The 15,304-nt window shown below is 37.7% G+C and overlaps 1 protein-coding gene across 1 annotated transcript in view; it reads left to right on the top strand.

Moving 5' to 3' along the window:
• cpne7 (copine VII) overlaps positions 1-15,109 on the top strand; it is a 54,130-nt gene extending 39,021 nt beyond the window's left edge. The window contains exons 12-16 of the mRNA XM_006641204.3: positions 4,510-4,564; positions 5,530-5,581; positions 5,822-5,955; positions 6,650-6,886; positions 9,063-15,109. Of these exons, the coding sequence (XP_006641267.2) occupies positions 4,510-4,564; positions 5,530-5,581; positions 5,822-5,955; positions 6,650-6,886; positions 9,063-9,200 (616 nt within the window). The 3' untranslated portion in view covers positions 9,201-15,109. The remainder of the gene's footprint in view (positions 1-4,509; positions 4,565-5,529; positions 5,582-5,821; positions 5,956-6,649; positions 6,887-9,062) is intronic.
• Positions 15,110-15,304: the final 195 nt, after the last annotated feature.

The raw sequence follows: 15,304 nt of genomic DNA, 5'->3' as shown, positions 1-15,304 counted from the left end.
AGTCCCAGCCCATTGGCTAGGCATGGTGTTGTCACTTACCCAACCAAGGGAAGTCAGACCCAGTCCCTAGGAGGATATTTACCAGAAGCAGTGACCCAGCTGATGTGAATGTATGAAGCTGCAGGGTTATTTTGGAGCCCCTGTGGTGCTCGGAGTAACAGAACCATCTGTTCACCCAGTCGCAGGAAGTGAGAAGCAGAAAGCTGCCAATGTCTCCAAAGCCTATCTTGGCTCTTTCATTGACTGTTCCTGCATTAACAATTCTAAGAACACTGACATCGCTGGGGAGGGCATCCAGAAATTCACACGTTTGCGTTTTCCCATTTTTGCACGTCTGTGACTAAAAATAAATTGGCAGACCCAAAAGAGTGACAAAGGACTCTCTTCTGAGGAAGGAAAAATAACCAAATAAAGAGATGAATAATTTCCATCTGGGCAGTGCAGGAAAGTACATGATTTGTATTAGAAGCAGATAAAAAATTAAGTTCATAATCCACTTTCCTTATAGTGACTAAAATAATTATTTAATATGAATATGACAAGTAGATATATTTATATGAGAGATAATATAATATACTCAGCTCATATAATTAGAGATATATGGCATATTTCTTCCTTAAATGTTTTTTCTAATGCTAAGTAATATGCAAAAAGAGAATGAAAATCTTGCAATTAACACTGTTGAATGGTATTAAGCATATGAATATACATCTCATACACACATGCAATTTGGGAGTCGAAGTTAATGTTCTGCGATTTAACACAAACTTCTCTACCCCTCCTTTAATATGTTTAGGAATTGAAACAGGGTTAAGAGAACTAGATGCAAGCTTTGTTTTATGTAGGTAAAAAATTTAATGAAACTACAAGATATCCATAAAGACATAAAGAAAATATTCTAGTACTGCATATTCTTGTTTTTATTCTGTTTTTCTGTTGGTGTCAAGTAATTGGTTTGCTATATTTATCCTTTCCAGTGCAGAAAACAACAATATGGTAAATGTTAACAGTGGATCTTATTGATCTTGATATTTTCCTTTTTATGTGTCCTGCAGACTTGGAATTGTAAACAGAAAGCTTTTTGCAAAATTTGCTCTGATTTTTGCTTCAACACTGTCTCTTACTAGATTTCCTCTGATACATTTTACATTTACTCTCAAATGGAACATTCCACATCACAAGAACATATATAATTACTATTTTATTTTACATTCTGGATATGGTTTTTTTTTTAAATATTTACAATTTAAACACCTTTTTCTTTAAACTTAAAATTGATATAATAAGTCCTTCCGTGCAAAAAATACGTCTGTTTCACAAAATATATATATAAAGTAGCACATTGGATTTCTACATTAAGAGGCTGATGTAAACCTTGGTCCTTTCAAAAAGAGCAAATGTGAAATGACATGTGCCAGTTTACATTTATGTGCTGTATGAAATTGCCATATGGAATATAAGAGTTTAGAAAATGACCAGAGCCTATTCTGACAAGCAGAAGGCACCAAGGGTACACAGAGACACAAAACTACACGCATTCACACCTAAGAAGTCAATTTACATACCAGTATGTTTTTGGACTGTCGGAGGAAACTGGAACACCTGGACCAAATCCACATGAACATGGGAGAACATACTGTACTGTACAAACTCCACACAGATAGCACCCTGGGAACTGAACCTATGGCCCCAGCCCGGGAAGGCATCAGTGCTAACAACTGTGCCACCTATTTCTATTATCTCTCTGTATGTTTGCAAAAAGATTGTACGGTGTAGAATTTGTCAAATTTGGCTACTAAAAAACAGATTAAACATTTTTATTCATTTTCATTTCACACATTTAATTCTGGGGGAAATACTTTTTTTTTTAATCTGTGAGTTTATTACTATTGAACGTTGCATTTTCGATGGGAATATTTAATGGTGTTGTGCTAACTGTAGATAGCAATTTTCTTAGATGGCAAATACTGTATAATAACACTTGCTGATATAAATCTGTGGCATAAGAAAATTGTTTGTAAAACTGTCAGGTACAAACGGGCATTGTCAAAAATTGACGTTTCCCCACTCTAGGGTATTATTTGAATCATCACCAGTTAACATCTTTAATTTAGAAGCTTCTAGTAATGGGGTTAGAAAATGTCAGCAGTTTTCTCTAATGGAGTGTTTGTTCAGTGAAAACTGATCTTGTATTAATAAGGGTGGGGAGTTGCATGGTAAAATGGAAATGAGTTTGTAATGTGCTTCCTATTAACTTAAGTTACTATTAATAAAAATCATCCTATCAGACACTCTGTTTACATTGGTCACAGAGATACATGTGAGTGTACCCAGGAGAGTATTTCAGGTGTTTCTAGTTATTAGTACTTAAATCCCTGCTAGATCACATAAATCATAAAGCTGATTGGAAAAATCAACAAGTCACATATCAGGGATGTGGTTAAGACGTTTACTGAGATCTCTATGGCAGTGCAGTTGGTGTGCTATGGTCATCAACAAAAGCTGCTCCTGACTGAAAAGAACAGCTAATGTGCCAGGTAAGACTTGTCGTGATGGTAGATACTTTACAACAGATACATTGCTGTCCGGAAAATGGAGACAATCCTGGCACACTTCTTTCACAGCCAAACCAATGAATCTAAAGAGAAAAAAAGGCTGGGTGCCACAGTGCTGTAGTGGTTGATATTGCTGCCTTTTAGTGCTGGGGCCCTGGGTTCAAAATCCTGGGATGCTATCTGCAGGGAGTTTACATTTTCGAATGGATTTCCTCCAGGCGCTCTGGGTTCCCCCCCACAGTCCAAAGACATACTGGAATGTCCATTTGGCTTCTGGAAAACTGGCCCTGGTGTGGATGCGTGTGTGTCTGTCTGTCTGTGCCCTGCAATGTACTAACACCCCTTCCAAAGGGGATCCTGCCTTGTGCCCGTTGATTGCTGGGATAGGCTCTGGCTCCCCTGTGACCCTGTACTGGATAAAGCAGTATGAGAATGAAAGGACAAATAAAAGGCTGTACTAATTACTCTGTTCATCTTTAATTATTTACTGCTTTGCTGCTTCTTCATCAGCACTATGAACATTATTAAAAGCTTATTTATGTGGTTACATATTTGCTTAATTTCAGATCAATTTAAAATTGAGTTTCTGTCCTGCTATCAAGTGGACGGACACATAACCCGTCAGCCACGAGAATGCCTTGTTTACCTCGGCTCATCCTGTTTTAAATGAGAACAGATGAGGCGACCAGACACACATCGCTTTATCTCTTGATTTGATCATCGTGTAGTTTCAGCCGCTCTTTCCCCACGTCTCAGAGCTCTTTCAAATCCCATTAGTGGTACAATTTTCCTGTACTGTCAGCTACCTTGAGTGCGATTTTTTTTTTTATCTTCTCATGCTGTATCTCCTCCATCACTCTACTCAGAGATGAAGTCCCTGCTGGAATCCCAGCTTCCCATTGACAAACTTTTCTTGCTCTAAGTTGTTTGTTGCTAGTGCTGGTCTTTGTGTGCCTGTGCCTCAGGATTTAGTTTTAATTTGTCCAAGTAAGAACATACAGATTTAGAAGAATATACTTTCATTTTTAGGCATATAGATACTACAGCCTATGGTTAATGTTTACAGAAGAGATTACAATCTGCTAAAGAAGGGTAACTGAATCAACCTGACTTGAGTTGGAAAGGAAGACAAACTTGTCCTGACCTCTTGTCCAGCATTGCTCCTTGTAATGTGATTGTAATGTCAAATTGAATATTAAACATGGAAGATTTGCCTTCCTTTTGTTTATTAAATTCTGAATGACCTTTATTAAAAAAAATAGGGATTTTAGGGAAGTTAGAAAGGTCAACACTTTTGCTGCAGTGCAACTTCATTTTATTTGGTATAGCGCCCTTTGCAGCATTTTGCCAAAGAGTGCTTAAGAGATTTCTATAGCATTTAAGAATATAACGGTATGTCACAACAGTTAAACACTAGATACAGTGGAGAGGAAAACACATTCCCAAAGGGAGAAAATAAAATTCTGGGGGTCCCAGCCCAACTGTTGCCCCCAACTACAGCAAATGCGTTTCTGAAGCTGCCTAGACTCTTGCCTAGAGAGTATCTTGCAATGTAGAGTTGGAAGGATATATCTGCAGCAGTGGAATGGGTAACGGTTATTACATTCATTGTGCCATGCATTCATGTAAAAAATAAATGCAATACAAAGTGTTATGTTCAGAGATTTTGCTTTGTGTGGTAATGGTATGTAAATGCAGGATACTCTATGCAATCTTCAAGAAAAGAATAAGAAAATGTGAGAAATCCATATTAGTAGTCAAATTACAAAAAATAGCTCTTCAATTTACAAAAGCTCTGTAAACTCTTGAACACTGAAACCAAAAGCGGAAAGTTGTGTATGTGCTAAGCTTTCTTAGTCTGTTTAATCTTTTCAAGTTTTCTTTTCTGGTTCTTCCTGGAGTAGCTTTTTTCCCCCACTCGTTTCAATATTATTCCTTATTTGTCTCATTTTAGTGACAAAAGGTTCTCTGCTTTGGGCTTTGGTGCACGGATTCCTCCAAATTATGAGGTAAGCAAAATAGATCATTATTTTATTTTTCCAAGTGTCTTCCAGAAGGATTACATTTGGAATAATTCAAGGTTCTCACAGTTTCCCAATGTTTTTTGTCTATTATTCTTCATCAGTTGCTTTCTGTGACTTTTCTATTGTAGTTTTTAGGTTGGTAGTCTAGCTATCTTTCTTGATCCTTGAGCTATTTAAACTATCTTTTCTATTTGCCCACCACTAACCCATTCAATTGAGTATTTTATATTATTTATTTTAATTGATTCCACCCTGACCAGAAGAATGAGTTTTCATGTGAAGTTTAAGCAAATAGGGCCTGGGCGGAAAGTATGAGTATTATAACATGATCCTTAAGTGCAGGTCCACACCTTACTCAGGTAAATCCAGCACAAAGAGGCCTCAGTCTTTGTCCCATTTATTTGAATGGGTCCTTGTGATGGATCAAGACAGGGTTTTTACATAGAGAGCAGAAGTTTTTGTGTTTAGGTCCTATATAAATATGTAAATGCAGCTAAAAATATTTTTTTCTATTCATATCAAAATAAATGTATTACTTTCTATGTTGTGAAAATGAGCTGATATGATTGTATGCACATCAGTCTTTTTGCTAAAAATAAACCTTTTCGCAAAAGGTGACACTCCATTTCCTACAGCCAAAATGTTTAGGAGCGAAGAACTACAGCTGCTTAAAGTACTGGTGCAGCAGGCATGGACTAGTATAGATTCTTAAAACCTGAAAGCAGTAAGTCCTCTAAAATCCCCATCTCCAGTCGATGAATTAGTTTCTCATGAGTAGCTCAACTGGTATTGGACGAAGTGGTTAGAAAGTAGATGGATGGTTGGGAAGCTGCATGTGCAAGCAGAGATGCGAGAGTTGTACGAGTCTCCATGTGTGACAGAAGTCATTTGTCTGCTGGCAGGGAGACCTACAGTTTTCCTGTAATTGTTTTTGATTGCTTCTCATCCAGGTTTCTCATGACTTTGCCATTAATTTCAACCCAGACGATGATGAATGTGAGGGTAAGAGCACAGTTTTTTTGTTTTCAGTGGTGGTGGTGATGGGAGGTGGGTAATTCAGCTTGAGCAAGAACCTTCTGGCTTGAAAAAAAGACAAATATCCCCCAGCTCCTTACATCACCAGTGTTAAATTCTAGTTCCCTGAATTACACTCTTAGACTTTACGCAGAAGTGATTTTTTTAAACTATGCTTGGATTTGAGCTTTGCAGGATTCTAATCTCGGTCTTATTTCCCATGTAAAGGTATCCAGGGGGTAGTGGAGGCTTACCAGAACTGCCTTCCCAAAATCCAGCTGTATGGCCCAACGAACGTAGCCCCTATCATCACCAGGGTGGCCAAGCTAGCTGCTGGGGAGGAAAAGTCCAAAGACGCTTCAGTGAGTCTCACCCCCAATACTAGAAATAGGCTTTCCACTGGTGGAAAAGTATATTGACCAAGCGAGCCATAATAAGTCATTTAATGAACTAATCTACACCCAGAGAGAAGGATGACTGATGAAAAAGTAAAACCCCTAGAGTATATAAAAGTATTTTCGAGCACATTTGCTATTTCTTGATGTACAAGGTCTTACCATGTGTTAAAGAGAAATGAGAATGATAAATTAGCCCAATGAGCCTTTGAATGATCCTAATGTATTATTAGACTTCTATATTTGTGCAGTCTCAAAGGCTTGTGTTGGTTGTCAGAATAGACATTAAGATATGTACCGAAGCGGAAACGGATAATTCAATTGTAAATTAATCGATGATGTTATATTACGGTTTAAAAACAAAGGGGATCTTCAAAATACTTCCCAGTTTGGACTGACTGTAGAAAAAAAAGTTGATGTTGTTCCTAGTACTTTTGTAACAAAAAAATCAAACTTGACTTAGATATTAAATCTAAAACCTCCATGATTTGTAAATGAAGTTTTACTTGCAGTATGTGTTGCAACCACTGTAACATCCATGTAGGTAGAAATTTAAGATACTTTAATAGCACAAAAAGGGTAATTTTCAGCTTGTATAACAAGAAGCAGTACCCCATTTGATGTGGTGTGCATGACTGTCGAGCAATCTTCCCGATTCCAGCAATATCACATTCTGCTGATCCTCACGGATGGAGTGGTCACAGACATGGCTGACACTCGCGAGTCCATCGTCAGAGCCTCCTACCAGCCCATGTCCATCATCATCGTGGGAGTGGGCAATGCGGACTTCACCGACATGCAGATCCTGGATGGGGACGATGGGGTCCTCCGCTCGCCGAAGGGAGAGCCAGTCCTCAGGGACATCGTGCAGTTTGTGCCCTTCAGGGACTTCAAAACGGTCAGTTCCTGGACACATGCCAATTCAGCAAAACCAGATTGTTTCAAATATGGCTCATTTCGTCATTTGAGCCCACTACATGATCTCATTACACTCCAGGTTTAACATGCCAACGCCTAAATAATGGCTGTAATGTGACTAGTGCCAAAAAAGTGACTCTAGATTCAATATTTAAAGTAATATTAAAATGAATAAAAAACTAGGAAAAAATGCATCTCTCAGGGAGTGGTCATGCTCTGTTGAAATTTTAATTTCATCCTACAATATGAATACTTAGGAATAACTTTAGAAATAACATAAACCAACCAATATTAAAATCACTAGAAGAAATCTCTGTGTTACGTGGAACATCGTCATATCCCTAAAGTACACTTTTCCACTCATAAAACTCTCTTAATGGATTTTTGGGTGACAGGTACACACTGCATTGGTTTAAATATCATCAGGATAGGAAAAATGATTGCCTTCATAATCCTTCTCTGAAGTACATAGACTAATTTAAATCTGGCCACATCTTCCTGTGCCATAGTGGATAAATATAATTTGAAATTGCACACATCAGAGAGTTCAAAAGGCACCCCTCCCTGGCTTCGTAATTCTAATATCCATTGCTGACGCCTTTTGCAATGTGACATTTCATGTCCGACAAATTTTCCAAGCTGGGCTCCGATGGAGCTGCCTGGCAACAGACACAAATGTTTTATTAGCAGGAGCTGCAGGGCTACACAATAGACATAACTTCTTTGGAAGCATTTCTTTCAAAGCAGAGTTAAACCAATTAACTCGGATTTACTGTTAATTAAGAGGCCATAGTTCATGAACAGCGTGGAGGTGCTTCAACGGAACAAATCACTTAACAAGTGATTAATTGACAATGGTTAAGATGTTTTTTGTCTTTGTTTACCCAAATGTGGCCTAGTACCTTCTTTCTGCTCTGTGACTAACTACCAAAATAAAATGTATCAATTGTTAGAAGAACTCAGGGTTAACATATCTCTAGGGTCTGATGATATTGTAAGAAATATCTACTAGCAGTCTCTAGAGACAGATGTAAAATCGGTAATACCTATCCTTAAAATGGAGAAAACTGAACCAAATAATTATAAGCCTATAAGTCATCTATTGCATGCAAGGTCATGCAGTAGAAACATTAATGAGCACTAAATCTGATTCATATAGAAATCTGTCTCTATTCTAAAAACACAACACCAAAATGGGAGAGAATGACTTTAGCCTGAGGATTCTGCAACAAAGGATATAAGAATTTCCTAAAATAAACAGGACAACAACCTTTCTGTAACAAAGTTTAAATTATGAGCCAGAATCTGATCTCTAAGACGTATCAGAACAAGATCCTTTTGCATGACAAGCTTAGAGGGTGATGGTTTTCCTACTTCTTGGTTTCTCTTTCTTTCGATCTTATGCTTTGTTTCTGTTTTGGAACTTTTAATGATTTATCAAGGAATTAGCTAGAGTAAACCATAAAATCCCCTTCAGTCATCTGTTTACCTGTCTCCCTGCTCATATACAACTAGACATACACCTCAAATGACAACCATTATCTGAATAAAGCCTTGGGCAGTGCAATACAATGTGAAGAGCAAATGTTAAAAAATGTATGATCCCACCTGCTGGCACATCACCCTTGAGCAGCTCTCTGGATCGTTCCTCATAAGCACAGGTTGCTTGGGCCCTGCTTTAATGTCCTCAGCGAGGCAAGTGAACACTAAACACTAGAGTATTAAATACACTATACCTTTATCTTCATTGACTCATTATATCGTCATCAGACTGTGATTGAACTATTAAAATATAAAGTCTAAAATGCTGAGCTTGAACATGTGACTTCAGCAAATCATTTTAATCTTCTATCTAGACACTAGAGAGAAGCAATAAAAAGGGCTAACAGGATGTTAAGCATTCTGACAGTTACGAGTTCCTAACATCCTAACAGTTAGCTTTCAATTATCTTCAAGAAGGAATACTAAAAAAAAAAGTTTGTCACATTAACAATGCTTTAATGGGACAAAGGTACAGTGCTTTCCATTGTTCCTTCATCACTTTAATGCTTTAATGACACTGATTAACATGGTATCTGGCTGTAAATGTTGTTCTAGATAGGCCTAATGTGTGGTGACCTGGCCTGTTCTGGGTCTCTGTGTGTTGTGTTCCGCAGGCCTCTCCTGCTGCCTTGGCGAAGTGTGTTTTGGCTGAGGTTCCGAAGCAAGTGGTGGAGTATTACAGCTACAAGGCCTTTGCGCCGAAGATCCCGATAGTGGATTCACCCAACTCCATTGCCAACACCCCCGAATAGGAGAGCAAAGATGTAAAAAGAAACTTCTGTTTGGATGGCTGAGGTTTGGGCTGGGAATTGCACAAGAATGAGAAAGGGGAAAAAAACCTGTTTTGAACTGTTTACATCATGGGGGAAAAAAAAGTATACTTCAAGTCTGCTGCTTTAAAACTAGGATTTAGAGTCAGATCATCTCCTACGACTTGGCCTCCCTGTACAGTGTGAAAAAACTGTGATTCTTTGCTGCGGTCTTCATGTTGGCTGGGGAAAGCACAATGAAAACATTCAGAACGATGTGGTTCCAGGCCCGGGGTTTCATACAACTGCATTGCTACAGTTGTGCTTCTTATCTGTTGCACAGCAGTGCTCCTGACTACAGGCTGCACTTGCCCTGCCTTTCTCTGCTTCTTTTCAGTTCTGTGGTTTATCCCTGGCCCAGTTGGAAGAACCCATTAAAAGAGGTAATGGCACTTAGTCTCTAGGACAGAACTGAGCTTGTACGGAAACTGATTCTTCTGCCCTATATCATTTCAAAGTAAAAGTCTTAAAATGTTCCTGCTAGGGTCGGCTTCATAAATTGAATGTGTTTATGAAATATATTAAAGCTCCTAAAAACTAGATCTCCGGCATAAAATAGAACTTTGAAAGTTGTCATTAACTAAAATTTTCTGACACACCAGGAACCATTTGTTTCCAGTACTCTTTAGAACCATATACCACTGTATATTAGATTGCTTGAACACAGAACAGTGAACCTTCAAGACGAAAGATGAGTATTATATTTTTATGTCCAAAAAAGAAAACATAGTGGTGAATTTTAAGCAGGTATTCATAATACTCTTGAGTGATCTATATAGCCATGCTAAAGCAAGTACAGGATCAAATTTTTATTTTATTTTTAGGAGTGTATTATAGCTGACTGTTATTATAGTATATGTCTGGTACTTTAAACAGTACAGTGTACATTGTACAGTGGTTTAAGCGAATACAGTGTGAATACACTTGCATAGCCCAGAACTTTGTGTACTTGGTTCTTTTTAGTCAACGAGTCAGCAGCAGAACAGAAGTAATTATAGAAATTATGGTCTTTCTTTAGAGTTGAGCAGTGGTTGGAGGGTATAATTGTAAAGACAGCATTATTACTGTTAGACCGCATCCTAGTGAGGTTTATACAGTAGCTGCAGGATTTTTAAATACATTGCAGGTTTTCATTGCCCTCTGTAGGGAAAATCAGTTCTTTCACATTTCTTAAAGATAGGTACTGCATTTTCAGTCTTCTGATTAAATATTAGATTGCTTTTCAAAGGATAAACCACATCTTTATGGCCATTTAGTAGAGTAAGTTGATATAATATATTTAATTATTTATTGTTTGCTTCCAAGCAGACAAATCCATGTCAGTGGTTCCCTTGCAAACAATTTAAAGAATCTGGAGATTCCTGTACCTCAGTTAAGCTTCTGAAAAAGCTGCTGTTGTTTTGGGGGAAAAAAAAGAAAGGTAGACTGATTTATAGAGTTATTTGCTAAAATTTAAATTAAGGTTTGTGTTAATTTAGGATACAGTAAATTCTAAAAAAAATCATTTCTTCAATGTTGTTAAAATTTAACATAACAGTGACATCACCTAGTAAGAAAATGCAGTTAGGAATGTTTGTTGAGGTGTGAGGTAAAGTTTGTCTGAGGGCCAAACACCAGGCTGAAGTCAGGACCCCCTTACAGACTGAATTAAGTATAGACGGGTATTAACCAAGAGGTAGATGTCAGGACCCCCTTACAGAGAGAGGCGTTAACCAAGGGGTAGCTGCAAAGGTGGTGATGGGGTGTAGGAGAGAAAGACGCATGTCAGCAAGAGCAAGAGGCCTACTTGTCATGTTTCTACTTTTACAGGAAGTGATATCATGGAGGATTATTGAAGACATAGTGAAGAGGGAGACCGTAGTTGCCACTACCCTTCAAGAACCTTTGTTAAAAACACCATTTAGGTAGCATTTATCCATAATTATTTGTGACATGTATATTTCAGTGTCTATTATGTCTACATTCCTCAGATTTACACAAAATGTGCAGAATTTCCTATGATATGGAGCAATGTACAATAGTACTGCAGAAATGTCTGTGCACTAGAGGAGAGCATTGCGGTGAAAGCCAGGTGTTTAAATAATCAGCCTTGACAGTAGTAAGATGTAACATGAGCACAGAACACTGTCCGCATGAATGTGAAGGTTGCTAACATTTTTTCTCCAAACTTGTAATTAACACTTCAGCAGCAGTCTGCAGGCTGGTGTTATATTCCTGTTTTAGCACAAAGTGGGGAAAAAAAAAACAGATTAAGATTTACAAGCCTGTAGACAGGTTTTTTGTTGGTGTTGTTCTCTTTGCATTTGTAAGAGGAGGTAGCTGTAATTGCCGTATGAGTTCCTGCTAGTTGACGTCAATGCTTTCAAAGTAGGGCGCTTGTGGGAGCTTTCCAGCTGAACCCTGAAGAAGCCAGTGCAGTAGTCAGCTGTGAGTCACTCAGTCTCTCCTGTCCCTGCACCCTCAGCAGTGTGACTGTTGGGACCTCCAATTTTTAATACAAAAGTGCTACATTTCCCAAGAGAGATTTTCTGATCCACTTAGCTTTGGGTGGTTTTTCATCTTTTGAAGCCTTATCTTTTCATGATCTCTTCTGGTGCCCAGGGAGAGCACAGATTATGCTCTGTTGTCTTTGCTCTTTTCACTGTGGAATGGCTTGACAATATGATGTATAGCACAATTTGTATCAGCAAGTCTGCTGTTGAAAGAATTTTCAGGAAGTAAATGTTCATGAAGAACAAAAAGCTGTTCTTCATGGTATGATAAAAATCTAAATACAATGCAAAATGTATAAAATGAGGAAAGTAGTGTCTTGCAAGCGTCTCTTGCAAGTAAGCCTCTTGTCCAAGTCTGTTATGTATGTATGTATTCCTGTTATTGTTCTTCAAAAGAATTTTGAAAGTTAGGAGTGAGGTCTGTGGCATGAATGTTATGATATCTCAAGATGCTACTTCTCATAATGTTGGAGTTTTCACATTGATTTCTGCCAGGTGCTCTGGTTTACTCCCATAGTCCACAGACAGGAGATGATTGGGCCCTGATGTGGGTGCATGCCTGTCTGTGTCTGTTTGTACCCTGGCATCCCATCTAGGATGTGTCATGCATTACACCTTTTAGTTGGCAGGATAGGCTCCAGTTCCCCCACAGCCCTATATTGGATACAGCAATTAGAAAAAAAATGGATGGATATACAATTGCTGATTAAACTGGATACCCTGTAGTTAGTAGTTTACAACTTCAGGGATACATTTTTTCTAATTTTTAGAAATATATATATATAATATAAAGACATGAAGTAGACAGCAAGGTGGGTTTCAGAAGATAATGTACCGAAGGTACATGTCTATACACTCAGCTGCTGGTTTCTGTGGTCTTTCTCAGCTATATGTTCTATACTGTTTATATAAGTAAGAGTTGATTCAACATGGGTGAAGTTTAATATAATTCTCACTACTGTGCAATTAAATGAGCTGGTAGCATCCGTAGTGTTGAATATACAGTATCTTGTAAAATTATTCAGGCCATTCCCAAGTTGGCCCATTGTAATTATGAAATTACAAAATGATGCATACACCTCTTTTATTTAAAACCCGAGTTCTCTCAACTGAAGACATCTAAGGCCAACATAAGTTACAATAAATGTCAGCAAAAGCAGAAAAGAAAAACTGAAATTGTGCATGTTGCATAAGCATTCATATGAGTGATCTCAATATTTAGTGGCATCTCTTTTGGCAGCAGTTACATCTGCATGTCTTTTTGGGTAAGGCTCTACCAACTTTTCACACCGACTTGGTATCAAGTTTTTTTTGCCGTTTTCCTCTAAGATTTGCCTGTACTTTGCCCTATCTACTGTATGTTCCTGTCAGTCTTGACAAGCTTTGTCAATGGTAATAAGAAACATGAATATTCCATAATGCTGCCACTATCATAGTTGACAGTATGGATGGTCATGACTAAGTGATGGACCGTGTTGGATTTGCATCAGTTTTGCATTTAGGCCAAAATATTTCCAGTTTTATCTTGTATGACTACAAAACCTTTTACCATGTGTTTACAGTATCACTTAGGAGCTTTGCAGGATTTGAGATTGATCTTGTTCAGTTCCTCCTCTTCTTTGAGGAGATAACAGGGTATTGTTGACCCATTTACATTTTCTCCCATCTTAACCACTGAGCTCTGTAACTCTTTCAAAATTGCCATAGGCCTCACAGTGACTTCCCTCTTCTCACAGTTTCCTCCTTGCCTGTACAGTATGTTCTGTTTGGAGAGACATCTGGTTCTAGGCAGGTTCTGTGTGTCTTATACTTCTTAATGAGATACTGCATTAAACTTCAAAATGTTTTTATATTCTACTCCCAATTTGTGCCTTTATGTAATATATCACCAAGTTGATTTGAAAGCTCCTTGGTGTTTATGGTTGAGTTTTGCTTGAAATGCATGACCTGCATTACAAGAGACCAGGTTGTATTCATTCTGAAATCACGTGAACCACTAGTACTGTACACAGACATAGGTTTATTAATGTAATTTTCTGCACCTAATTTTATTTAAGCAATTCATTTAATTTATGCAATCATGACTTTTCCATGTTTATTTCAAATGATGTATTTGCGTCTTTCTGCTTTTTGCTTTGAATGTCTGGACTAGTATGTATATTTAACAAATATTAACTGCTACTTCAAAGTGTCATGGCTAAAAGCTTTAAAACAAAAAGTGAAAACTTTGCAAGGGTCTGAATACTTTTGCAAGGCACTGTTCAAGAACACCCCAGTGAGCTGCAAGGCTCACTGGGGTGTATTGCGACACAAAAATTGCGACACAAAAATGAAACCCATTCAGGTCACAGAAATGTTATCTTTAGCATGAGCATTTTTGGGAACCTCAGTTCCCATTCTACTCCAATACCAATAATAAAACGTACCTGTAAAGGTGTGTGTAAGTTTTATGTGCAAAATCACGTCTCTGCTTCATGCAGGGAATGAGGGATCGCTCTCTCTGATTGCATTGAAAAGGCATGAAAAAGAACCTTACTAGCAAGTACATGTACATGTAGGTAACATAATTCGTAGCTGATAGATTTGTGGTTAAACATGAAAGTTAATACTAGGGATTCATAGTCCCTTTTTTAGCAGCACTGCCTTACTAGTGCTTTGTTGAATTCAGGTCACCCCTCAGGGAAAGTGAAGTTCTTATAGATGAAACTATAGTGGTAGAAAGCTCTTATACTTTACATTCTAAGCTTTAACGTACAGTGCAGCTAAGATAAGTCAGAGAGCACTGTAGAACTGAAGAACCCGCTCCTTCTGATAAAATTGAGGTGAAGACTTACTTGCTCATTGAAATGGATGGTTTATTTGAAAATTTATAAGAATGCAAATGTAGTTAGGATATGAATATCACTAAATGCATACCTCCAGTCCCCTTATTTGTATTCATCAACTGTTTTGGCACATTAGCAATTGAATGATACAGAAATGAATGCTGGGGTCACGTGTTCCCATGTTCAGGGTAAAGGTCTAGCCGTGGGTATTTGCAGTGAAATTCTGAAATGAAAATTAAATGGAATGAAGATGGAAAACAATTTTATTGCATGCTTACTTATCTGTGATTTAAATGTGTTGTCCATTCTTTTTCAGTATAATATGCTGAGGATACGAGCCCGCTGTGCACAAGCCCTGCTCTTTTAATGCATTCCTTTCTTGGCATTTAGGTAAAATGTTTATACAAACCAAGTGCATGACAGTGTTTGCATTGTTGTATTTGTCTGTGAAAAAGAAAAAAAAACAATTCTGTATATTTTCTGTGTTTTTAACAGAAAAAAACTAAATAAAGATTTAGTATTTATTGCCATTTGATTTTGATTTTTGCATCAGTGCTTCCTACATAACACGTGAGTTTGCATGTATAACCTGATACACCCATTCACTATCTCAATGAATGAAAATCAATTATGAAAAAACACCCTTTTTTCATGACTGTGTGGTGAAGCTGCCTTGAGAAGACAGAACTGATTAAAATGTAATTTTCTTTAATGATAGACGAGAAGGTGT

The sequence above is a fragment of the Lepisosteus oculatus genome, chromosome 20 (genome assembly GCF_040954835.1).
Source record: "Lepisosteus oculatus isolate fLepOcu1 chromosome 20, fLepOcu1.hap2, whole genome shotgun sequence".
NCBI classification, from domain to species: Eukaryota; Metazoa; Chordata; class Actinopteri; order Semionotiformes; family Lepisosteidae; genus Lepisosteus; species Lepisosteus oculatus.
This window is presented reverse-complemented; position numbering and strand designations above follow the sequence as displayed.